The sequence below is a fragment of the Oncorhynchus clarkii genome, chromosome 16, assembly GCF_045791955.1.
Source record: "Oncorhynchus clarkii lewisi isolate Uvic-CL-2024 chromosome 16, UVic_Ocla_1.0, whole genome shotgun sequence".
Taxonomy (NCBI): Eukaryota; Metazoa; Chordata; class Actinopteri; order Salmoniformes; family Salmonidae; genus Oncorhynchus; species Oncorhynchus clarkii.
Window position 1 is genome coordinate 31,854,141 of NC_092162.1, and position 26,133 is coordinate 31,880,273.

General features: G+C 43.2%; 1 protein-coding gene across 2 annotated transcripts in view; it reads left to right on the forward strand.

Moving 5' to 3' along the window:
* Window positions 1–377: 377 nt before the first annotated feature.
* The window catches only part of LOC139368320 (sterile alpha motif domain-containing protein 11-like), a 153,626-nt gene continuing 127,870 nt past the window's right edge, over window positions 378–26,133 (forward strand). For both annotated transcript variants that reach the window (XM_071107074.1, XM_071107075.1), the window contains exons 1-3: window positions 378–983; window positions 2,626–2,717; window positions 20,172–20,347. In XM_071107074.1, the coding sequence (XP_070963175.1) occupies window positions 518–983; window positions 2,626–2,717; window positions 20,172–20,347 (734 nt within the window). In that variant the 5' untranslated portion in view covers window positions 378–517. The remainder of the gene's footprint in view (window positions 984–2,625; window positions 2,718–20,171; window positions 20,348–26,133) is intronic.

Consider the following 26,133-nt stretch of genomic DNA (forward strand, 5'->3'; position numbering starts at 1 on the left):
GTTTTGCGTAATATCAGCCCATTGGAAGGCACGGAGGACAACAGTAACTGTAAACATGAATAAATAAAGGAAGTTAAAATAAGAGATACCAAGATCATAACAATACTGTTTAAAAATAAAATAAACTGAAGAGCACATGGGAATGTGTCAATGATCATTGTGGATAACGACATAATGTGATGTCCACGGCTAAGGACTGGTGACTCCAACATGTCAGGTATTAGTGGCGCGAGTCCGATTAAGTGTGGTAGGCAGGAGCACTGCGAGAACCCCATGCGAGTGGAGCTGTGAGTGTGGCGGATGAGAGCGCCGCGGCTAAAAGAGCTGTTAACTAGTGAATGGCAATCTCTCGGGGAAGTTCAACAGACCACTGTCACAGAGCAACACCGGAGCCCTGCGTAAAGCAAAGTGGCGCATCTTCAAGATTGGGGCGACTGACCAACTCCGAAAAGAGGACACACAAGTTGGGTCAGACTAGCTGTTAATCACTTGTTACCGGCGCTTCGTTCCCAGTAACATGCCTGCCATCAAAAAGGAGAGACTGGATGGGGACGATATGGCATTGGCTGCCTTCAACCAGAGCGAATACCTGGCTCCTTTAAATGCCACCACTATCCCCGTGGTGACCCCGCATCCACCGCAATACGACCATTTATTCGCCCATCACCGTGCGTATTTGGGGCTACGCGACTCGGCGCTGCATCACCACCACCAGCAGCAGCACCTTCACCATCACCCGGACGACTTAATGCTGGAGAGGTTTTCCTCAATCCCCGACTTTCAGCCATTTTTTGACAACGGGGAACCATGCATCGAGGTGGAATGCGGGGAGAACAAGGCTTTGCTATACATTAACAAACTGTGCCAGGGTAGTAAGGGACCCTCAATCAAATACCGGGGCGAGTGGCTCACCCCGAATGAGTTCCAGTTTGTCAGTGGAAGGGAGACCGCCAAAGATTGGAAACGAAGTATAAGGCACAAAGGTAGGCAACAGCAAATATCATATTTAAATGGTTATTTTTTTTACAGTAGGCCTATATTTATTTTAAAGGATGATACCTAATTGAAGGTTTTTGTCATTGTTTTGGTGAGTGGAAATTCTGTTTCCATGGGTTGGTTCTGCGTTTTGTAGTTAAAGGGTTATACTCAGCAATATACACCAACTACCGTGCGTAAGGAGAGATGAGAAAAGGCGCATACATCGCATACATCACAGGCAGCGACCATTCTCAAAACGGGGTGTCAGGAGTCGTGGACTAAGGTGAAAAACTTTCATATTTAGGGTTCAGTAATGTTAAAACATTATATGACAGTTGGTGGACGTTGGGGGGTATCATTCTGTTGAGTGTTGAGTGTAACAGCAGGCGAAAAGGCAGTTGACAGCTCAACAGAACAGAATGATGTTGGCAGAGAATTACATTATTTTAGGCTACTAGAAATTGTACCCTATTCCTTACTCTTTTGGTTATTTCAGGTGGATTATGGTTGATTTGCAACTATCCGAGATATCAACCTAGTCCCAGTGGTAGACGTATCATAGTAAACGAAAAGGGTGTTGCTGCCTCAATATAATAGAATGCTGTTGAATGCAGGGAATTTAGTGATTTTTAGGCTACTCTACTCGAAGTTGAAGCCTATACCTGACCCTTTTGGTTATTTCAGGTTGATTATGGATGAGTTGCAACTATCCAAAATATTAACCTGGACTCAGGGGTAGACGTAACATAGTCAACTAAAATCCGGGACACTCAAATGAGTAGGTCTATGACATGTTTGATGTTATTAGTTGGCTACTATTTTGGTTTGAAAAGTTTTACAGTGGCTCAGGTAAAGACAGTTATCAGTAGATGTTTATGAAATTATTTATAATACGAATAATGAATGCTATAACTGTTTACTTATTATGGGCCTATTTGACTAATTACGTGTTATTGCGCTGGCTGCACACACAATTGTTTTTGAACCCCACCTTAGCCGAGGTTACTCATACGGAATTGACACGCATTGCCCCAAGTTCTGTTGGATGAGGGTGTAAAAATGATATGAGCCCAATAATGGATAGTTTCATATCTGACTTTAGATACAGTGACACTAGCCTATGTAGACCTATCTTACCACACAGGGCTCAACTAGAACTCATCAGTAAAACTAATAAGGTCATTTGGTTTGACAAGCTGGCAATTCCAAAAGTAATGTTTATGTAATGTTTTGGCTTTGGAGTCGTGATCATTCAACAATGACCCAAGTTTAGTGTTGCACAATTTAAAAAATAAAAATTGTTTTCTATTTCCCTTTGTGTGCATTTCAGGTGTAGACTCTGATAACATAGTCTTAGATTCACTATACAAATATAGTTAAGGCTACTGAAGATCGAGTCATTTTATAATCACCTCCATAGTATAATTGATTTACAGCTGCGGAATTCAGTGGGTGCTGTATGATTACAGTCTTTTATTTCTTATTTCTTATTGCTTATTCTCTCTCTCTCTCTCTCTCTCTCTCTCTCTCTCTCTCTCTCTCCCTCTCTCTCTCTCTCTCTCTCTCTCTCTCTCTCTCTCTTTCTCTCTCCCCTCTCTCTCTCTCTCTCTCTCTCTCTCTCTCTCTCTCTCTCTCTCTCTCTCTCAGGGAAAAGTTTGAAGACCCTTATGTCCAAAGGAATCTTACAGGTACATCCTCCAATCTGTGATTGCCCTGGGTGTCGAATTTCGTCTCCAGTGGTAAGATTATGGTTCCATCAGCCTTTCAATTCTTACATCTGTTTTCTTGATTCATCATTGGTTTCAAATGTGTATGTTGCCATGCTGAACTCAATTGGCTGTGTTGACGAATGGGCTAAAAGATTGCTCTCAGCTGTGTTTTATTTGAATTGAAGACACAGAGTAAGCAGCATTGCTCTTTTTAAACTTGTTTTATTGATAGTTAGTAGAGGGAAAAGGAAAGAGGGTACAAGCTCTTATTAAATGAAAATATAGTTATTTGTTGACAGTTAAAAGGCGCTCTAGAGCAGCCCCCACATACACACACCACATATATTTCTGTGGGCACACGCACTGTTCATGATACAAACTGTTCACACCCGTCTTGTTGGCATAGAGAATATTTCGCAGGTTTTAAACTTATTTCCAGCAATTATACACATTTTGTCATGAGGTGCAGAGAAAATGTTTCAGTTTTAAAGCAAATTTTCTTGCAATTCCATACATTTTGCCATGTCTAATGTGTATTCTTGTGATATTTGAGTGACTAAAACATTACAATAAAATCTATGGGCTAAAACATCTAACTAAAAAACATTAGCTGATGTGGGCCAGTTGATCTGGACATTTCTTACAGGTTATAAATAGCTCTCTATGGTATGCAATGACTGACATGACAAGAGGAAAACTGATGATGCACTACCCAATTTTGAAATTGCACCTTGTGCATTCTATTATTAAAACTTTCAAGAGTAAGTTGAAAGCTGGACTGAGGGAACACTAAAATAAAGGGAACACTAAAATAACACATCCTAGATCTGAATAAATGAAATATTCTTATTAAATAGTTTTTTCTTTACATAGTTGAATGTGCTGACAACAAAATCACACAAAAATTATCAATGGAAATCAAATTTATCAACCCATGGAGGTCTGGATTTGGAGTCACACTCAAAATTAAAGTGGAAAACCACACTACAGGCTGATCCAACTTTGATGTAATGTCCTTAAAACAAGTCAAAATGAGGCTCAGTAGTGTGTGTGGCCTCAACGTGCCTGTATGACCTCCCTACAACGCCTGGGCATGCTCCCGATGGGGTGGCGGATGGTCTCCTGAGGGATCTCCTCCCAGATCTGGACTAAAGCATCCGCCAACTCCTGGACAGTCTGTGGTGCATGGAGTGAGACATGATGTCCCAGATGTGCTCAATTGGATTCAGGTCTGGGGAACGGGCGGGCCAGTCCATAGCATCAATGCCTTCCTCTTGCAGGAACTGCTGACACACTCCAGCCACATGAGGTCTAGCATTGTCTTGCATTAGGAGGAATCCAGGGCCAACCGCACCAGCATATGGTCTCACAAGGGGTCTGAGGATCTCATCTCGGTACCTAATGGCAGTCAGGCTACCTCTGGCGAGCACATGGAGGGCTGTGCGGCCCCCCAAAGAAATGCCACCCCACACCCACCGCCAAACCGGTCATGCTGGAGGATGTTGCAGGCAGCAGAACGTTCTCCACGGCGTCTCCAGACTCTGTCACGTCTGTCACATGTGCTCAGTGTGAACCTGCTTTCATCTGTGAAGAGCACAGGGCGCCAGTGGCGAATTTGTCAATCTTGGTGTTCTCTGGCAAATGCCAAACGTCCTGCACGGTGTTGGGCTGTAAGCACAATCCCCACCTGTGGACGTCGGGCCCTCATACCACCCTCATGGAGTCTGTTTCTGACCATTTGAGCAGACACATGCACATTTGTGGCCTGCTGGAGGTCATTTTGCAGGGCTCTGGCAGTGCTCCTCCTTGCACAAAGGTGGAAGTAGCGGTCCTGCTGCTGGGTTGTTGCCCTCCTACGGCCTCCTCCACGTCTCCTGATGTACTGGCCTGTCTCCTGGTAGCGCCTCCATGCTCTGGACACTACGCTGACAGACACAGCAAACCTTCTTGCCACAGCTCGCATTGATGTGCCATCCTGCATGAGCTGCACTACCTGAGCCACTTGTGTGGGTTGTAGACTCCGTCTCATGCTACCACTAGAGTGAAAGCACCGCCAGCATTCAAAAGTGACCAAAACATCAGCCAGGAAGCATAGGAACTGAGAAGTGGTCTGTGGTCCCCACCTGCAGAACCACTCCTTTATTGGGGGTGTCTTGCTAATTGCCTATAATTTCCACCTGTTGTCTATTCCATTTGCACAACAGCATGTGAAATTTATTGTCAATCAGTGTTGCTTCCTAAGTGGACAGTTTGATTTCACAGAAGTGTGATTGACTTGGAGTTACATTGTGTTGTTTAAGTGTTCCCTTTATTTTTTTGAGCAGTGTATATATATCTGCAGCACCAGTCAAATGTTTAGACATACCTACTCATTCAAGGGGTTTTCTTTATTTGTACTATTTTCTACATTGTAGAATAATAGTGAAGACATCAAACTATGAAATAGCACACATGGAATCATGTAGTAACCAAAAAAGTGTGAAGAAATTTGAGATTCTTCAACGTAGCTACCCTTTGCCTTGATGACTGCTTTACACACTCTTGGCATTCTCTCAACCAGCTTCATGAGGTAGTCACCTTGAATACATTTCAATTCACAGGCGTGCCTTCTTAAAAGTTAATTTGTGGAACTTCTTTCTTTCTTAATGAGCCAACCAGTTGTGTTGTGACAAGGTAGGGGTGGTATACAGAAGATAGCCCTATTTGGTGATAGACCAAGTCCATATTATGGCAAGAACAGCTCAAATAAGCAAAGAGAAATGACAGTCCATCATTACTTTAAGACATGAAGGTCTGTCAATCCAGAAAATGTCAAGAACTTTGAAAGTTTATTCATGTGCAATCGCAAAAACCATCAAGCGCTATGATGAAACTGGCTCTCATGAGGACCGGCACAGGAAAGGAAGACACAGAATTACCTCTGCTAAAGAGGATAAGTTCATTAACTGCATCTTAGATTGCTCCCCAAATAAATTCACAGAGTTCAAGTAACAGACACATCTCAACATCAACTGTTCAGCAGAGACTGCATCAATCAGGCCTTCATGGTCAAATTGCTGCTATAAACTGGTTACCAATGTAATTAGAGCAGTAAAAATACATGTTTTGTCATACCAGTCGTATACGGTCTGATATACCACGGCAGTTAGCAATCAGCATTCAGGACTCAAACCACCCAGTTTATAAATATACATATACACTGAACAAAAATATAAGCGCAACATGCAACAACTTGAGAGATTTTACTGAGTTTCAGTTAATTGAAGGAAGTCAGTCAATTGAGATAAAGTCATTAAGCCCTAATCTATTGATTTAACATGACTGGGAATACAGATATGCATCTATTGGTCACAGATACCTTAAAAAAAGGTAGGGGCGTTGATCAGAAAACCAGTCAGTATCTGGTGTGCCCGCCATTTGCCTCATGCAACACAGCAAATCTCCTTCGAATATAATTAATCAGGCTGTTGATTGTGGCTTGTGGAATGTTGCTGGATATTGGTAGGAACTGGAAAGGCTTGCGTACACGTTGATCCAGAGCATCCCAAACATGCTCAATGGTTGACATGTCTGCTGAGTATGCAGGTCATGTAAGAACTGGAAAATGTTCAACTTCCAGGAATTGTGTACAGATCCTTGCGATATGGGGCCATGCATTATCATGCTGAAACATGAAGTGATAACGGTGGATGATTGTCATGACAATGGGCCTCAGGATCCCATCATGGTATCTCTGTGCATTCAAATTGCCATCAATAAAATCTAATTGTGTTCGTTGTCCAAAGCTTATGCCTGCCCATACCATAACCCCACCGCCACCATGAGGCACTCTGTTCACAACGTTGACATCAGCAAACCACTCGCCCACCGACACCATACATGCTGTCTGCCATCTGTACAGTAGAAACCGGGATTCATCCGTGAAAGCACACTTCTCCAGCGTGCCAGTGGCCATCGAAGGTGAGCATTAGCCAACTGGAGTCAGTTACGACTCTGAATTGCAGTCAGGTCAAGACCTTGGTGAGGACGATGTGCGTGCAGATGAGCTTCCCTGAGATGGTTTCTGACAGTTTGTGCAGAAATTCTTTGGTTGTGCAAACCCACAGTTTCATCAACTGTCCAGGTGGCTGTCCAGGTGAAGAAGTCTGATACGGAGGTCCTGGGCTGGAGTGGTCACACGTGGTCTGCGGTTTTGAGGCCGGTTGGACGTACTGCCAAATTCTCTAACATGACGTTGGAGGCTGCGTATGGTATAGAAATTAACATTCAATCTCTGCTCAAAGCTTTGGTGGACATTCCTGCAGTCAGCATGCCAATTGCACGCTCCCTCAAAACTTGAGAGATTTGTGGAATTTTGTTGTGTGACAAAAATACACATTTTAGAGTGGCCTTTTATTGTCCCCAGCACAAGGTGCACCTGTGTAATGATCATGCTGTTTAATCAGCTTCTTGTTATGCCACACCTGTAAGGTGGATGGATTTTCTTGGCAAAGGAGAAATGCTCACTAACAGCCATGTATACAAATGTGTGCACAATATTTGTGAGCTTTTTTGGAACATTTCTGGGATCTTTTATTTCAGTTCATGAAACATGGGACCAGCACTTTACATGCTGTGTTTATATGTTTGTTCCTGCCGACCCCTCACCACCCACAGTTTGGGAACCATTGGTTTAGAGGGAGTGTGCCTGCATGAGTGTGCAATCAATATATACTCGATGATCCATTCTGATCTGCCTTTTGTGACATAACTTGTTCAGAATATTGGTCGTAAATGCTCAATGCTTTGGCGATGAGTCCTGATAGTTTCATATCATATATTCCCGGCAGCCTGTCATATACAGAAACTCAAGTCAAATTAAGTGTATACAAGGTTTTTATTCAACTGGCATTTAGTTAAACTATCACCAAGTACTGCAAAATGGAAATTACTAGTTGGACTACAACGCTGTTCAATGTAAATTCATTCTGTCATTCCTCACAGATGCTAAAACAACATTGACATCAACCAACACTGGCTCAAATTACTACATGAAGCGCAGAATGAATAGGACAATTCCAGACAAAGTTAATAAGTAATATGAATGGGTGACTAGCCAGGCTCCCCTTGTTAGATTGATCTAATTGTCATGGCTCTAATGTCCTTTGCTGCTGTCCCTCACCTAGCTGTTGCACCGGGCTGTGTTTGCCCTGCGGTGCCCGTTTGGCTGAGCTAACGACATCATGCCATGCAGGCTGTGAGGCGTCACAGGCATGGCGTCTGTGCCAGTGTGCCAGCTTGGAGTGAGTTCTTCACCGGCGGTGAATCTGTTCACACAGGTGCACAGTGTGTGTGTGTGTGTGTTTTTTATCGCTACGGAGCGCATCTGTCGTCGTTCCCAACCGCTAATCTTGAGGGAAGGGCGTAAGAAGCTTAGCGAGCTACTGAGCGTGGCTACTGGTGATTAAAGTGTGCGAAGCACGCAAGGCAAAGGCGGTTTAGATAAGCCGGAGGTGTTTGAGTGATACAGGTAAACCGGGGACGCTTTTCACAGCCAAGAATACAGATATACACCACCACATAGGGTCCATAGAAAATACATTTCAAATGGGATGCATTGGCCAAAAAAATGCGGAGAATATAGAAGTAGATGAGTTTTGGGGAAATTCAACATATATCATTTTCAGATATGGATATACTAGGTATACTGAAGTTATAGCATGTTGGCTTCACTCTGTAGGCTAAATACGTAGATGCTACTGCAGTTAAACAGAGGCACAATATATATTGTTAGGGTTGTCTGCAAATTGTCTTTTCATTTTCTATATGTATGTCGTTTTTACTGACAGAAAAATGTACAGTCATAGTGACATGACTCAAGAACCTTGTCATGAGTTTCCCTTCTGAGACCTGACACAAAAGCCTATAGTAATGGTATTGTTCGTTGCAGTATGCACACCTCATTGTTGCCCGTGCCTGTTGTTTGCTTAGTCAGAAGTGGCAGGCTCTTCTCTCCACAGACGTGCTTGCTTGTCTGATGGTTTCTTGTTTTCTATCTACTGCCTGGTGAGCAGTGCGTGTTCCTGTGAATTGTTGTCACGAACGAAGGCTGTGATTTTAACAAACCTGAAATTACTGCCAGAAAAACACGTTGTTGGTCTGTCTACCTGTAGCTCACATACATCGTATCATCTTATTTATGTCATCTGGGGTACAACAGAAGGCAATCCATTGTAGATAGCCTCCTGTTTTGCATTCAAGTAGCAGAAAGTTGCACAAAGTGGCACAGGTTGAAACCCATGAGTGGTAAAAAAAAAAAAACGGGGTAAACTATGCACACCAGTTGGCGATCAAGATTAGAACTGTATTGTTTGATTGCATTTTCATGCAGGTCTATAGGGAATGGCAAATGTACTTTTCTATAGTTAAAAATTACACAAAATGCACATCAGGTCATCTCTCTCAAAATATTGAAAACATTTATATTTATATTGAAATATGATATCTTATCAATTATATTCATGTTTTTAGTATCCCATGTGAGCTGCACTGCAGTTCAGTTTTCTGTGTTGTAAACTACTAAAGTGCACTAGTGACTAACATGTGTTTGATAAGATTACAGATTCTCTCAGGGGACCCCATTTAAACCACTGTACCACTAACCCCTCTCTCTGCTAGCTTCCTCTCGCTGTGTGTCTCCTTTGCTTCCTGCATTGCAGCCTTCCTCATCACTGTCTGTCTCACTACTTACTCACTGTAAAGCAAAGTTATTTTGTTTTGAGAATTTATAGTATCTTTTGTTAAGATTATAGCTATCTTCATTTCAGTCAACTATTCCTGCTGAGGTCAGGCTCTGTTTAACGCTACTTTCTAACTTCATCCTTCTACCCAGCTGGCTAACAGTAGCCAGAGCCCTTGAGCTAGCTAGATAGCTAGCCTTCTGTCTGAAATATCAGCTACTATTTACAAGTTGTACACTCACTCTCCAAGAGTCTGTTTTGTTTTTGTTTGGGAGATGTCTGTTGACACGGCAGTAGTGGAGGTACGTTTAAAAAAATTTCCTTATGTCTGACGCATCTCGCAGGGCCACTGTCAGCGGCGTATCTCTCTACTTGCCACTTGCCAGTGTTGGTCTAGGCTGAGGAAGTTTCTTTCATCTCTCGGCCTTTACTCTGGGCAGAGTTTGCTGTTGGACAGAGTTGTGAAAGAATGCGCCGCTAACAAGACAAATCCAGTGGGAGCAGGCAAACATAACAAGCATACTGTACCTGAATTATGATTCCTGAAAGAGAGCGTAACAATTCCACTCATTCGCAGGGAGGCAGTCGTGATTAGAACTCAGACCACTGGATTTCTGTCCAACTCCCACCCTCTCCCTCAAAAACTGGTCCCGAACCCATCCACAGTCCCGCAATGTTATTTTAGGCATATGTGACACAGCTCGCTTGTTAGCCGTGTTCCCAGAAATGTAGCGCCTTATAAGAAATATAAAAATTAGTAAAATAAACTAAGAAATAGGTTAAAGAGATACTTTGGGATTTTGGAAATGAGTCAATTTATCTACTTCTCCAGAGTCAAATGAACTCTTGGATACTATTTTTTATGTCTCTGTGTCCAGTATGAAGGAAGTTAGAGGTAGTTTCGTGAGCCAATGCTAACTAGCATTAGCGCAATGACTGGAAGTCTATGGGAATATGCTAGCATGCTCATGGTCAAAACCCCAAAGTATCTGTTTAAATTACCAGAGATTCTCACATGACCCATTATATTAGGCTATCGGTGTTAGCCTACTGGGGTACATCAGCCAACATAGTCCCGCAGAGACTTAGTTTGAAGAGAGCAGAGTTGGAGCAAGAGCAGACACTTGCACTTTCTCTTGATCTACATTTTACTTATAGCCTACTTTTTAGGAGCGGAATGATTTTCAAACAGACAAATATGGCTGATCAATATGTATTTCTAGGCAATGTAGTAAACTATAGCTTAGTCATATTTAGGAAGTGAATTTCCTTGGATAGATAACTGCCCCGTGCTTCTCCCCCCATGCAGGGTATAGCCTAGTCTTTTTAAATGAGATCTCTCGTGCACCTGGTCTCGCACGACCAACTAGAGGAGTGGTATGGCTACAGAAATTGAAGCACCCAGAATGATGAGGGCTGACACACTTTCTCTGGAGCTACGTTTTGCATATAGGATATAGCCTACCTTTTAGGAGTGGGCACGATTTGCAGGCCGAGACAAATCAATGGATAATTAATATTTATTGAAAAGTCACAACGTTCGCACACCATGGTATGCGGGCGTTATGCCTTTTCCTTTCCAGTCATAGTCAAATGTTTTGATTGCAACACAATTCACGTTGGTTGAGTGCCCACAATATTATTTATTTATGGACACTGTAGTACTGTTGCCTAATCATATTTGAGTTCATTCCCTTGGAAATATAAATGCGCTGTGCTTCTCCGCCCATGCATTTAATTGAGACCACACAAATAGCCTATAGACGCACTTTGACCTCGCATTCCTAACTAGGAGAGGAGAGGTAATAAATAGGCTACTTAACTGAATAATGAAAGTGTATGAATAATGCGATTTTAATACAATAGATAGGCTAACGTGTACAAAGCAGGAGACGACCGTTTCCAAATCATCTGCGGGACAAAGCAATATTTTCATCCCCAAATTGTCTGTCTGACCGTCTGCTCTCGCCCGTAGCATGAAAAATGCAGTCCGCTCCGCAATGATCTCTGTCTGGACCTGCAGGCCTCTACCTTAGATTACATTCACCAGTGGTGTCCTGTAACAGTAATGCTGACCGACTTAACGTTGAGTTAGGATACTAGTGATCGAGTGATGAAGTAATACGTCCATAGCTATGTGCATGGAAACACTGTGTGTGTAGATGTGACAAAATTGTGTGTGGTATGACATATGTTTGGTTTGTCTGCTTGTATATGATATTGTGTGTGTTGTAGTGTTGAGGTATGACATGAAACAGAAATAAAATAGAACATGTTAATAAAGCAATGTTTTGCTCGTGGCTCCTGGGTTCAACTGCTCTGTAGACTCTTCATGCTCCGGTGTGTGGTCGATGTGTGAGAGACGGGTAGTAAATTGTGCGTGGGTATGTCCCTTTAAGCAAACTCGGCCAGGCAGGCTGACTGTGTGTGTGAGAGAGAGAGCGTGTGTGTGAGGTTGTGTGTGTGTGTGTGTGTGCTCCCGGGAGAGCCGGGCTTCCTCCGCTCTGTTATTCCAGCGGAACCAGAGGAGGCCGGCAGGAAATTACACTCTCCTCCTCCGGCTCGTAAAGATCTCCTCCAATCAGGGGGCTCCCCCTCTCCTGCATCCTGACCACAGCGAGAGAATGAACAACACACACACACATGCACACAGGCACGCAGATGTACACACACAAACTAACACACGCACATCTCCATGTTAGGGACTGTGGGAGATTACTCTTACTATTATTACATATACATCCCTGCCTAGGAATCTATTTTTACCACCAGTCATTTGGGGTGGTTGAAAACTAAAAGAACCATAGGCTCCTTTTTCAAAATCAAATTTCCTGTTTGATTTTAGTGTTGATTTCAATATATTTAACATTGTAACCCAGTGTGACTCTGCCAAGCCATAGCAGTAGACTTTCAATTGATATCTGGACTAGTCAGTAGTTATAAGGGAGTAATCTATATTAGTGCCTTGCTTATGGACAAGTGAACGGGAAGTTACCAGTACAGTAGCAAAATAAGTAAATTGCTATAGATATTGCATAGAGCTGGTTACTGAGTTGATGTGGCTATTTGTTGGGACTTGCTACTGGCTGAGTGCCACTGTGATGAGGGGGATAAGCAGGGCTGGGGGGCTGACGCCTCTGTGTCTCTCAACAGCTCAGTCTCCGCAGGGGGTTAGAGTGTGTGTGTCTGTGTATGTGTGTGTGTCAGGGTTTCCTTTTGGAAAATGTGGCGCCGGACATTTTACCAGCAGCATTTTCATTTACCAGACCCATATGCATTGGGTAGGTAACCTGCACCGTCCACCCACAGTGCTCAGAATGACAGAAATCACATGTTGATTATGGTCATTCATATTAACAGAACTTGCAAGTCAAGGATGCAACTATGTGAGGTCATTTTTACCATGTTCTGATGTGCACATTGAAGATATGAGTAGCCTAACAAACAGCAAAATCACACGCCTATGAATATCCACTATCCCTCATAGTATAAAAAGTTGACCTATTCTATTGGTCAGCTTGTCGATAAAGAAATAGCCTATTCTAAACAGATTCTTACAGAGTTGTGGGACGATAGATTCCAAATTCATACAACCAGTAGGCCTAGACTACATTAAAAAAAAGTTAAAAAGCAATGAGTCTGATGAAACAGATCAGGACGTTTAGCTTAATATGTTGATAAAATATAATTTTTCCACATTCTAAGCGCAGCAATGTACACAAGACAGTACGCTAATCGCAAATGTTCGCTCCATAATTAAATTAGCGGATAACACCATTGTCAAAAAGGCACCGCACACATGGGATCAGTTTCATGTGATAGAGATGAAAATGTCCGTTCTGAATTTTTAAAGACGGGAGCAGCAACTAATATGCAGCAACTAATATGGGTTGCAAATGTGACTAGGATTGTGCTTTTGGCTACTGGACAATGAAAGAAAGTTTATATAAACTATAAATGGTCTGATTTTGGCTAGGCTATTTTGAAGCAAGGTAAGACATGCCTCATAATATGTATTCAAATGTTCAGGTTTTAAACAATTAAGTATAGGTTTTCAAAATGCACACCTCCACATCATTGAAAAGTGGTCTGACAGATTTTCAGCTCAAAGGCTCTGTATCTGTAAGCTGTACGCATGTGATGAATAAGATACATAACGAATATACTGTAAACACCTGCCAATTTAATTCCACTAAATGTTTTAATTAACCAATAGACTAATAATCATGACCAGCCAAATATATTTTAATCGACTGGTACTTCCATTAACGAATTGGCTAAAAAGCATAATTTCGCAATGGGATTTTTTCTTCTGCTCCCGGGCAATTGGCCAGCGGCAATTTTATTTATCGGCCTTTAATATTTTTTTATCGGCCAAAAGCCGGCTATTGCCGGCTAATGGAAACCCTGGTATGTGTGGGTGAATGTGCGTGTGTGTGTGTGTGCAAGCATGTGTATGTATTTTTGTGAGTGTGTGTAGGTGCTTTTGCTGTGTGCAGTGTGTGTGAGTCTGTGTGTGTCCCACATGGCACTGAGGCTATACTACCATGGCAACCACAGGATCTGTTTTCAGGGCAGAAGCGATGCGTGGTTCTATACTCTAGTGTGTTTCTTAGTGAATTGGCCAAATTAGAGAATGACTGAATCTGTAATGATTTACTTATCTACTAGGAGTCTTGCACTTTGGGTGGCCACAGTGCTAGGAATCAATATTAAAAGTACAACTTATTGGCAAGGTTACACATACTGTAACGCAATTCCTCCCTCTCTCACACAAACAATACACAACACACACACACACTCGCACACACACACACACACACACACACACACACACACACACACACACACACACACACACACACACACACACACACACTGGCTATGCTGTGTGCGTCTGTGTGAGAGAGGGAGGGATTGTGTTACACTATATGTGTAACCTTGCCAATAAGTTGTACTTTTAGTATTGATGTGTTTGTGCATGTGCAAATGTCTGTGCATTTGTTAGGGTGGGACTGTGGGAGTTAGCTAAATAAGGTGGACTGCCTGTCTATCAGCAGAGAGAATTATGGAACTACTCTCTCCTTCCAGTGTGTGTGCAGACTTCTGACCTCATCTGATAGCAGAGTGGTCGAGTGATATCATCCTCTTTCTCTGTCGCCTCTTTACACACTGTGTGCGTGTGTGTGCACGTGTGTATGTGTGTCTGTGTGAGAGAGAGGGAAGGAGTGTGTTACTCACTCAACTCAGTGTTTCTCAAATGACACAATAGGCAGAGGAGTGTGATTGAATGGAAGATATAATGCTAGAAGAAAAACACACATGAATATACAGGTTTGGGTAAATTTGTTTGTATACAAAAATATTATTTTCAGACGTTTATGCTGATATGAGGCCTTCTCAGTGGCATATTTTCGTTTTATCCTGCAAAACTCAACCTTGCTGCACTTTCTTCCATCTCTCTCCCTCTCACTGTTAGCCTCTCCCTCCTACCCTCCCTCCCTCTGTTTTTGTCTGGGGAGAGAATGGCGGAGTCATTACCTGTCCATAAAGCTCTCCTGCGGCTTCCTTGGCGGGCCTATCCAAACACACACGGAGAGAAAGAGAGAGAGAGAAAAAGAGAGGTGCTGGCACGCCTGGCTGCACTACCACTGACCTCCCAGCGCTGCCCCCCCCTCCTGTCCCTCACCCTGCGCTGCTCCACTGGGCCGCAACCGCCCGCTCAGCTCAGCTTGTGGGGTGGGGGCAGAGAGGGCGGTGTGTGTTTGAGGGATGTGGCGGAGAAAGGGGCGCGCCTGTCCTTCCCTCAAATGTTTTTCTCACATCTCCTGGCACTGAAAAACTTAGTGTTGCCTTGCCATTATATATTCCCCCTCCACGCGCACACAGACACGCACTTTTATCACGGTCTTTTCAAGTGTAAAATGTAGCCTGCATTTATACACTGAGTGTACAAAACATTAAGGACACCTTCCTAATATTGAGTTGCCCCCCCCCCCCCCCCCTTTGCTCTCAGAACAGCCTCAATTCGTCAAGGTATGGACTCTACAAGGTGTCAAAAGCTTTCCACAGGGATGCTGGCTCATGTTGACTGCAATGCTTCCCACAGTTGTGTCAAGTTGGCTGGGTGGTGGTGGACCATTCTTGACACACGGGAAACTGTTGAGCATGAAAACACAACAGCGTTGCAGATCTTGAAACAAACCAGTGCGCCTGGCACCTACTACCATACCCTGTTCAAAGGCACATCTTTTGTTTTGCCCATTCAACCTCTGAATGGCACAGATACACAATCCATGTCTCAATTGTCTAAAGGCTTAAAATGTCTCCTTTAAACTGTCTCCTCCCCTTCATCTACACTGATTGAAGTGGATTTAACAAGTGACATCAATAAGGGATTAAAATTTATCCTTTAACCTGTCTCCTCCCCTTCATCTACACTGATTGAAGTGGATTTAACAAGTGACATCAATAAGGGATCATAGCGTTCACCTGGATTCACCTGGTCAGTCTAATGTTAATGTTTTGTACAGGTGTACAATATGGTGACAAGGAGGTTGTTATCTGAAGCTAAAATGTGAATGCTTCTTTATTGATCGATTCATTCATTTGTGGTGGGAAGGGTTGCATAATTTGAAATCCCCCCCTCTAACATCTAAAGTACAGAATTGTAGACAAATTCATTTATAGAAATGTCAGAGTGTCTTAGCGGGTGAGAACGTGAGTAAGAGATCGTGGGGCTCAGCATAAACAAAAAGGATAGTGGAGTGTTTCTCAAGCGCACGCGAACACACTGGGTTTTTAACTCTTTTTTTTTCTCACTGGCCCTATGTGAGTGTGGCAATGACGGCCCCTTTCCCTCCCCCTTCTCTCTCTCTCCCTCTCTCCCCCTGTCGTCTCAACTCCCCCTCCCCCTCCGCTAATGTTCGCGCCAAATCGGCCCGCCATGCCGCCTCCGCACACATACGCACACATGCACACGCACATACACGCTGAGAGGTAACGGCAGACAGGCGCGTGACTCATTAGGCATTCGTCCCCCAGGGAGAACGCTGGGGGGGCGCGTGCAAGAGAGAGAGAGCGCCGCAGCTGCAGGAATGTCACGGGCGGCTACTGCTGGGTGTGTGTGTGTGTGTGTGTGTGTGTGTGTGTGTGTGTGTGTGTGTGTGTGTGTGTGTGTGTGTGTGTGTGTGTGTGTGTGTGTGTGTGTGTGTGTGTGTGTGTCTGAGCCAGCGGCAGGGTACTGCACCTTTCAGGAAATAAGGCAGAGAGAAGAAAACACATTACTATCCTTTTCCACAGAGGCTTCATTTAAGGTCTGGAACAAGCTTAGTAAAATAATGCTTCTTCAATAATCTTAGCTGATGTTAAAAATACAGTATTTCTGTTTGCCAGTATTGTTTGGCATTAAATACAGTCCTGTGATTTTTACAGAACAACAACAACTGTTTTTTTCTGCAGATTTAAAGCAAATCTTCTATCCTTAATGAATGTAGAGGCCATGCTACTGAAGTTACTGGTGTCCCATAGAGCACATAGGGTTCTGGACTATACAGGGAATATGGGCCATTTGGGACAGGTCCATGGCCACTTCTCATACTACCATCACGTTATCTCAAATGCTGTCATTATCAGTGATGTGTATCTTTATGCGTGAGTTTCATTTTATTTGTGAAAGTGTCATTATGTGAAAGTGTCATTATGTTGTAGTTGATAGAGATGAACAATTGATGGGGTAACCTAGATAGTTGTTGTGTCAACAAAACAATGTTAAAGAGCCCAATATGTATTGAATGGTTGTACATTTGTCAATATTACAAAAACATTAAAGCAACATTACAGAAATCAATTACCTTGTGGTATTGGTGCAATCAATGATGATTCTAAATGTCATGTGGTTTGAAAATTTGGGTTGCCTCTCTTGACTAAAGTCGCCATTCTAATTTAACGGAACCCATCTGAATCATGCTTGACTAAGACTGTATTGGTGTGTGTGTGTGTGTGTGTGTCTGTGTTTGTGGGTGTTGTGTGTTGTTTGTGTGTAAATGTGAAATACAGATATTTTTCCTGGCTGGCGGACCCTGACTGTCAGACAGAATGTGTAGGAGGGGATATTCATAGAGGTGCTTTTAGAGGAATTATTATAAGATACTTTTTTCAATGGCTGACTGAGGGCTGACCGCACAGGAAGGTTGCCTTCAATGTGTGTGTGTGCGCGTGTGTGTGTGTGTGTGTGTGTGTGTGTGTGTGTGTGTGTGTGTGTGTGTGTGTGTGTGTGTGTGTGTGTGTGTGTGAGTGTGTGTGTGTGTGTGTACCTCTTCTTTTTACCCTACGTGGGCTGCCAGGGGTATGTATTGTTTCATGTTTTGTTTTGGAGAGCCGTCCGTGCTGCGGAAGTGTTGCCAGAAACGATGGGAGCCCACCCCTAGTTCTGCGCCAGTGGTGCTAAAGAAAGGAAAGGGGGGTTTCCGGGAGGAGAGGGGGGTAGTAGGGGGGCTGGCGGCCTGGGTATGTCAGGGCCATGTGGGTGGTTGTCTACACACCAAGCCACAATCTCTGTGCTTCTTCCTGGGCAGACTATTGCAGTAGACCAGCACACAATGCTTTTCTGCTAAGTTAAACACCATCTTCACATGCAGGGGAATTATTATTCAAGAGCAGGTGTGTGTGTAAATATGAAAGGTGTGTGTGTCTTACAGTGAGAGCAACTGAGAGAGAGCATGCTGTATACTTCTAGTCCAAGTAGCTAAGTCCGAGGGAGTAGAGTGGAAGTAGCAGCAACTCCTCCACTGTCCTCACACAGTTGAGAATAACTTATACAAAGCAACTGCTCTCCACAGATCTGCCTGTGGAAAGAAGAAAGGAAAAAACATATTTCGTTAAGACAGAAAAAGAGAAAGAATGTGCAGAACTATGTGGCCCTGCTCATCCTGAGGGATGTTTTCATCTTTTTCCTCCTTTTTCCCCCCCTCCCTAGTTTTAATGTCTGCCACTTGAGAGCCTCCAGAAGGGCTGCACCTGTTTGCCTCTTGGCTAGGCGCCTCTGCCCCCCCCTGCCACTCATGCCGCCACTCCTCATGGGATGGAGGGATGGAGGGAGAGAGGGAGGGGGTGTGCGTGTGGTGGAAGGGATAGCTGGAGGGCTCAGAGGCGTCAGGGAGAGCAGAACGGAGATGTAGGCACTGAGAGAGTGTTTTGTATTGCCCCCACCCCCATCCTTTTTTCTCTCCATTGCTGTGTCTCCTCATACTCAAATTCAGTTCCCTCTCTCTCTCTCTCTCTCTCTCTCTCTCTCTCTCTCTCTCTCTCTCTCTCTCTCTCTCTCTCTCTCAATTTCTTTCCTCTTCTGTTTCTCTCCCTCCTTTCCTCCTATTCTCCTTCTCTGCCTCTCTGTCTCATCCTCTCTCTATCCCCCCTCTCCCTCTATCTCCATCCCCTGATTTTTCTCTCCATAGAGCCGTGTTAATCTGCAGTGACCTCTTCCCAAACGCCTCCTCTTCAGGTCACATTAAAGGTCGCCCAGCTTCACTCGCAGAACCCCTTAGGGCCACACTCCTCCTTTCTTTTCCTTTCGCTCTGCTCGTTAGAGCTTTGTGGCAAAAAAACACTGAATACACCAACCAGAATTATTTCCTGTCCTCCCGTTCCATGACCACCTTATCACTCAGAACTCTGGCAATGGTAAACTATGGTTCTTTAGTCGATTCCCCTATTATGATTGCTGTGGTAAATTCGATAATTATGTCTGTATGGGAGTTGAATGTAAATTCAAACGTGTACTATGTAATTACTCACATCTATAGTTAAACGCTATAGAACAGTAGTCCTACATGTATCAGCCTTGTCTCAGCCGGGACATGTAGCCTATTCTTCAGCATGTCATTTTGGATCATAAATGTTTTCCTGTGTTTCCTGTATGGTCGAAATCCAGCCTAGAGTCCAGCCTTCGTCGGTTGAGCACATTTTAGTGGGCTAGAGCACTAGAAATGGCTTCCTCTCTCAAACACATCACCAGGATCGTTGGTCACACTTGTCATGTTTCCCATTTCAATTGAATTACTGGCTAACAGTACTATCATATTTGTGCTAAAACTTCCTAAATACTACATATTAGTACTACATACTACATTTATCAATTGTTTTCCCCACTAGACAAGTACATACTTATTGACACCCATATTAGATAGCAATGTTTTACTTTCTTATGCTTTGTTTCCATCTTGATTCAGTCTAAATGTGGTTGTTCATTTTCTTGTGGTATTGTGTTTCATAAATACCCTCAATATTAGTATGTTTCATTATTCCTGTCAGTACAACTGACCAATGAAAGCTGAATTTGCTATGGAGCTTGAGCCTATGTGGGAACTTTCTATGTTCTTAGTGTTGCCTCTGAATAATGCTAAATGCTGTTTTGAACAAATTATGTTTTGTAGAATGAATTCATGTCATGTAATGATCACTCATTTTAATATAAATGTTTGCCCCAGTTACAGCAGCAGCATTGATTTCTGTGTATGACTGATTGGGAATATTAGGGTGTTCATTGCACACAAAGGTTGCTGTTTAGAGTGAGGAGAGCTTCAAATGCTAGCTATTAGCATCTTATCACATCCTTAGCATTAGCATGGTAGCACATGCTTAGTGTTAGCAAATTTAGCACATATTTTGTGTTAGCAGGCTCTTAGCATTAGCAAGTTAGCATTAAAATGCCATTGGCAAATGGAGAGACATGTTTCTAAGAGCTTCTTCTCCCCATTTGTTGTAGAACCGCGGTCGTTTGGCAGAGAAGCGCACCATCCCCCTGCCCCCCAACCGCGTGCCCAAGAGGGAGCTGGCCTCCGCCTTCAGCAGTGACGACAGCGAGGGTAGCGACCGCGCCAGCGGAGACCATGCCCACATCAAGCAGGAAGACGAGCTGCATTACAGTATCATGAGAAAGGGGTAAGGCCTGGGAGAACTTCTTAATCTGATTTATATTGGTCAATACAAATAAATCATCACCTACAGTATCTATTCACCCTCATTCCCAACATGTCTCTGGTTGTTGGCTTTGTGTGGTGTAGAGGTGTACAAGCTCTGTGCTTACATTAAGTGTACATGTTATGTGCTAACATGTAAGAAATTCATGTTTTATTGCTTATCGTCTTTGTTCAGTCTACACTGCACTCTGTGAGTCACTGAAACACAGCTTACCCCCCCCCCCCATACAGAAGAATATTCTTTATAATAGTATTAAAGTAGTCTTAAGCGTATTCAACTATGCGAGGACCAAAATACTAATAATGTAAAGTGCAGGATAAAACGAGTGCAATAAAATAACTAACATTGAGGCCCCGCGCTACGTTCTGATGGAGACGGTGTGGTCTTTTACACGACAACAGTTGCTGGGTTACATGGATACCACAACTCGCAAGAGGAGCACTCCACTGTCCACAAAGTCAATGTCAGCTCATCTGTGGACATTACATGCACGCACGCGCACACACAGACACATGCAGTCCGTGCCATTGTGTGAGTTTATTTAGGTTCTCATTAGAATGGTAAATGAGGGCTTGAAGGAGGGAAAAAACAGGCTGAAACATGCTCTGATGTAGTAGCTGTCACTGCTTATGAGAGCATGATAATGCATTGATTCTGTTGTCAGAGGACCATGTACATTATGTGAAAAATACTTCTGTCAAGCCATCTCTTCTAAAAGCTAAAAGACTGAATACCATTGCCATACGATGTGTTTCAGGTTTGAGTAGCCTACCTACAAGCTTCAGATAACAGTCAGACAGTCGCCTTAAACAGGCGTCATGAGTAGTTTCACCTTAGTGAAATCGCTGTGTGCCAGGGATTTTCTTCCTGGCTCCAAAGCTCTACATCCTTCTCATTTCAACTCATGCCTGGACCGGGTAGAAAGTGATGAGATAATCCAGTAAGAAATGTGGAAACATGCATGCATTTGCACGTGTACACACGCACATCCATAGACACACACACACACCCAAAGTTAGGGTCGTGGCAAGGTCATCCCATTAAAGTTTTTTCAATCACTTTGGTTCAATTTTCACAAGTATGTGGTACATTTTCACAACTCTAAGCACAAAAATCTAAACAGAAAATCAAAATGGTTAATGTATCAAAACTCTAAGCACATTTTCAATTGACTGAGTACAACAAACAAATTCACAGTCACTTGTTCACTGCACCAAATCAAGCTTTCAATTTGGATGCATATTCAATCTAAGTATCTGCTCCAAACGGATGACTACTGAACCCAAATGATGTAGTATCTAGGTAACGTATATGTATTAGTTTGATTACTGTGGAACACTGTACATTTCTATATTTTTACCTCATAAATGTATTCATTTGACATCAATTTATGTTGTAAGGTAAAACCAAATCATATATGGATTTGGCTGTAAATACTACATCATCATTCACCATCAGCCAGTGTGCTTCAATAGGACAAAGTGGAAAGATTCACTCTATGTTCTACCATTTGAAATTATAGTGTAGTGTACGCAGAACTGAAATACCTGGGTTGTAATTTAAGCAATAAGGCCTGAGGGGGTGGCCACGGCTAAGGGCTGTTCTTCTGCACGAAGCAACATGGAGGTGGCCAAATACCACAAACCCCCAAGGTGCCTTATTGCTATTATAAACTGATTACCAACGTAATTGTAATAAATGTAAAAATAAATGTTTTGTCATACCCGTGGTATACGGTCTATTAAAACTGGGTGGTTCAAGCCCTGAATGCTGATTGGCTGACAGCAATCAGTATAGCAGACCTAATACCACGGGTATGACAAAACATGTTTTTTTTAATGATCTAATTATGTTGGTAACCAGTTTATAATAGCATTAAGGCACTTTTTTACATCTGAAAAGTTTGCCAAGGTGATTGTACAAAAGACTAACAAAATGAGGATGAGGCTCTGATGACATACTCCACTTTTGTGTGTGTTAGTAAACAAATTATCAAAGGAATTGGGCATTAAACTCTCCCAATATCCTGTTTCGAACATATCCATGTAAAATGGTTAAAATGCTATGATCTTTTCTTTATAAAAAATATTGTGTGTGTGTGTGTGTGTGTGTGTGTGTGCGCGTGTGCGTGTGTGCATGCTGTCTCAAGACTGGTTGTGACATGGAGGACAGCACAGCAACTGTAAAGTTGTAAATGGATCCACTAACCTCATTAAATTACTTTCCCCACTGACACTTGCGGCGCTCATGTGTTAAGATGATAATGAATTTAAAGAACACTTATGACTAATATGTCAGGCTTTTACCCTTTAAAAGGCGGCGGACTCGCTGGAGCCACAGCTCCGCTCTGTCCCGGGCATCCGTCTCAGCCCTACTTTACCCAAATGCAATGGGTCTGAGCGAAAGGGATAATGGGATGTCCAATCAGGGAAATCTGATATCTATTGACCACAGACCCAGTAAGTGAGTCGTAGATGGGTCTTAACAAATTGGATTTGGTCAATGGATGGTGAAAAAGATGGGATGCTGTATATATGTGTGTGTGTCTATTCTCTACCTCCTCGACACATCATCAGGATTCTCGCTAGCATTGTGTCACATCACACTTTGCTATTTCCTGCAACATTTTTTCCATTGTGATAATTATACTGTGTCATTCTCATCGTGATGCAGAAAAATACCTGATTCAATTAAAAAACATTGTTGTGTTATGGTCCACTTCTACATCAATCAATCAAATTTATTTATGAAGCCCTTCTAACATCAGCTGATGTCACAAAGTGCTGTACAGAAACCCAGCCTAAAACCCCAAACAGCAAGCAATGCAGGTGTAGAAGCACGGCAGCTAGGAAAAACTCCCTAGAAGGCCAGAACCTAGGAAGAAACCTAGAGAGGAACTAGAGGATAATAATAATCACAGTAGTTGTCGAGGGTCAGCACCTCAGGAGTAAATCTCAGTTGACTTTTCATAGCCGATAATTCAGAGTATCGCTACCGCTCCCGCTGTCTCTAGAGAGTTGAAAACAGCAGGTCTGGGACAGGTAGCACTTCCGGTGAACAGGTCAGGGTTCCATAGCGGCAGGCAGAACAGTTGAAACTGGAGTAGCAGCAAGGCCAGGTGGACTGGGGACAGCAAGGAGTCATCAGGCCAGGTAGTCCTGAGGCATGGTCCTAGGGCTCAGGTCCTCCGACAGAGAGAAAGAAAGAAAGAAAGAGAGAAAGAAAGAGAGAAAAGGAGAGAAAGAGAGAATTAGAGAGAGTATACTTAAATTCACACAGGACACCGGATAAGACAGGGGAAAAACTCCAGATATAAAAGACTGACCTTAGCCCCCCGACACAAACTACTGCAGCATAAATACTGGAGGCTGAGACAGGAGGGGTCGGGAGACGCTGTGGCCCCGTTCGACGATACCCCCTGACAGGGCCAAACAGGAAGGATATAACCCCACACACTTTGTCAAAGCACAGCCCCCACGCCACTAGAGGGATATCTTCAACCACCAATTTACCATCATGAGACAAGCCGGAGTATAGCCCACAACCCGAGGGGGTGGGGGCGCCAACCCGGACAAGAAGATCACATCAGTGACTCTACCCACTCAAGTGACGCACCCCTCCTAGGGATGGCATGGAAGAGCACCAGTAAGCCAGTGACTCAGCCCCTGTAATAGGGTTAGTGGCATCCCAATGGAGAGAGGGGAACCAGCCAGGCAGAGACAGCAAGGGCGGTTCGTTGCTCCAGTGCCTTTCTGTTCATCTTCACACTCCTGGGCCAGACTACACTCAATCATTAGACCTACTGAAGAGATGAGTCTTCAATAAAGACTTAAAGGTTGAGACCGAGTCTGCGTCTCTCACATGGATAGGCAGACCATTCCATAAAAATTGAGCTCTATAGGAGAAAGCGCTGCATCGAGGTGTTTGCTTAAAAATTCTAGGGACAGTAAGGAGGCCTGCGTCTTGTGATCGTAGCATACATGTAGGTATGTACGGCAGGACCAAATTGAAAAGATAGGTAGGAGCAAGCCCATGTAATGCTTTGTAGGTTAGCAGTAAAACCTTGAAATCAGCCCTAGCCTTAACAAGAAGCCAGTGTAGAGAGGCTAGGACTGGAGTAATATGATTAAATAGTTTTGTTCTAGTCAAGATTCTAGTAGCCGTGTTTAGCACTAACTGAAGTTTATTTAGTGCTTTATCCAGGTAGCCGGAAAGTAGTGCATTGCATTAGTCTAACCTAGACGTGATAAAAGCATGGTTTAATTTTTCTGCATAATTTTTGGACAGGAAGTTTCTGATATTTGCAATGTTACGTAGATGGAAAAAAGCTGTCCTTGAAACAGTCTTGATATGTTTGTCAATAGAGATATCAGGGACCAGAGTAACGCCGAGGTCCTTCACAGTTTTATTTGAGACGACTGTACAACCATCAAGAGTAATTGTCAGATTCAACAGATCTCTTTGTTTCTTGGGACCTAGAACAAGCATCTCTGTTTTGTCCGAGTTTAAATGTAGAACATTTACCGCCACCCACTTCCTTATGTCTGAAACGCAGGCTTCCATAGAGTTTAATTTTGGAGCTTCACCATGTTTCGAACTAAACCAGGCCAGAACTTGTCCGTGTAGACCAATTTGGGTTCCCAATCTCTCCAAAAGAATGTGGTGATCGATGGTATCGAAAGCAGCACTAAGGTCTAGGAGCACGAGAACAGATGCAGAGCCTCGGTCTGACACCTTTAAAAGGATTTTCCACCTTCACAAGTGCAGTCTCAGTGCTATGATGGGGACTAAAACCAGACTGAAGCGTTTCGTATACATTGTTTGTCTTCAGGGAGGCAGTGAGTTGCTGCACAACAGTTTTTTCAATTGTTTTTGAGAGGAATGGGAAATTCGATATAGGCCGATAGTTTTTAATATTTTCTGGGTCAATGTTCGGCTTTTTCAAGAGGGGCTTTATTACTGCCACTTTTAGTGAGTTTGGTACACATCCGGTGGATAGAGAGACGTATATTATGTTCAACACAGGAGGGCCAAGAACAGGGAGCAGCTCTTTCAGTAGTTTAGTTGGCATATTGTCCAGTATGCAGCTTGAAGTTTTAGAGGCCATGATTATTTTCATCAATGTGTCAAGAGATATACTATTAAACAACTCAAGTGTCTCCCTTGATCCTAGGTCCTGGCAGAGTTGTGCAGACTCAGGACAACTGAGCTTTTGAGGAATACGCAGATTTAAAGAGGAGTCCGTAATTTGCTTTCTAATGATCATGACCTTTTTCTCAAAGAAGTTCATGAATTTATCACTGCTGAGGTGAAAGCCATCCTCTCTTTGGGAATGCTGGTTTTAGTGAGCTTTGCGACAGTATCAAAAATAAATGTTGGATTGTTCCTATCTTCCTCAATTAAGTTGGAAAAATAGGATGATAGAGCAGCAGTGAGGGCTCTTCGATACTGCACTGTACTGTTTTCCAAGCTAGTCGGAAGACTTCTAGTTTCGTGTAGCGCCATTTCCGTTCCAATTTTCTGGTTGCTTGCTTCAGAGCTCAGGTATTTTCTGTGTACCAGGGAGCAAGTTTCTTATGACAAATATTTTTTGATAATAGGGGTGTGACTTCTTCTAGGGTATTGCGCAAGGTTAAATTGAGTTCCCCAGTTAGGTGGTTAACTGAGATTTGTACTCTGACGTCCTTGGGTAGGCAGAGGGAGTCTGGAAGGGCATCTAGGAATCTTTTGGTTGTCTGAGAATTTAT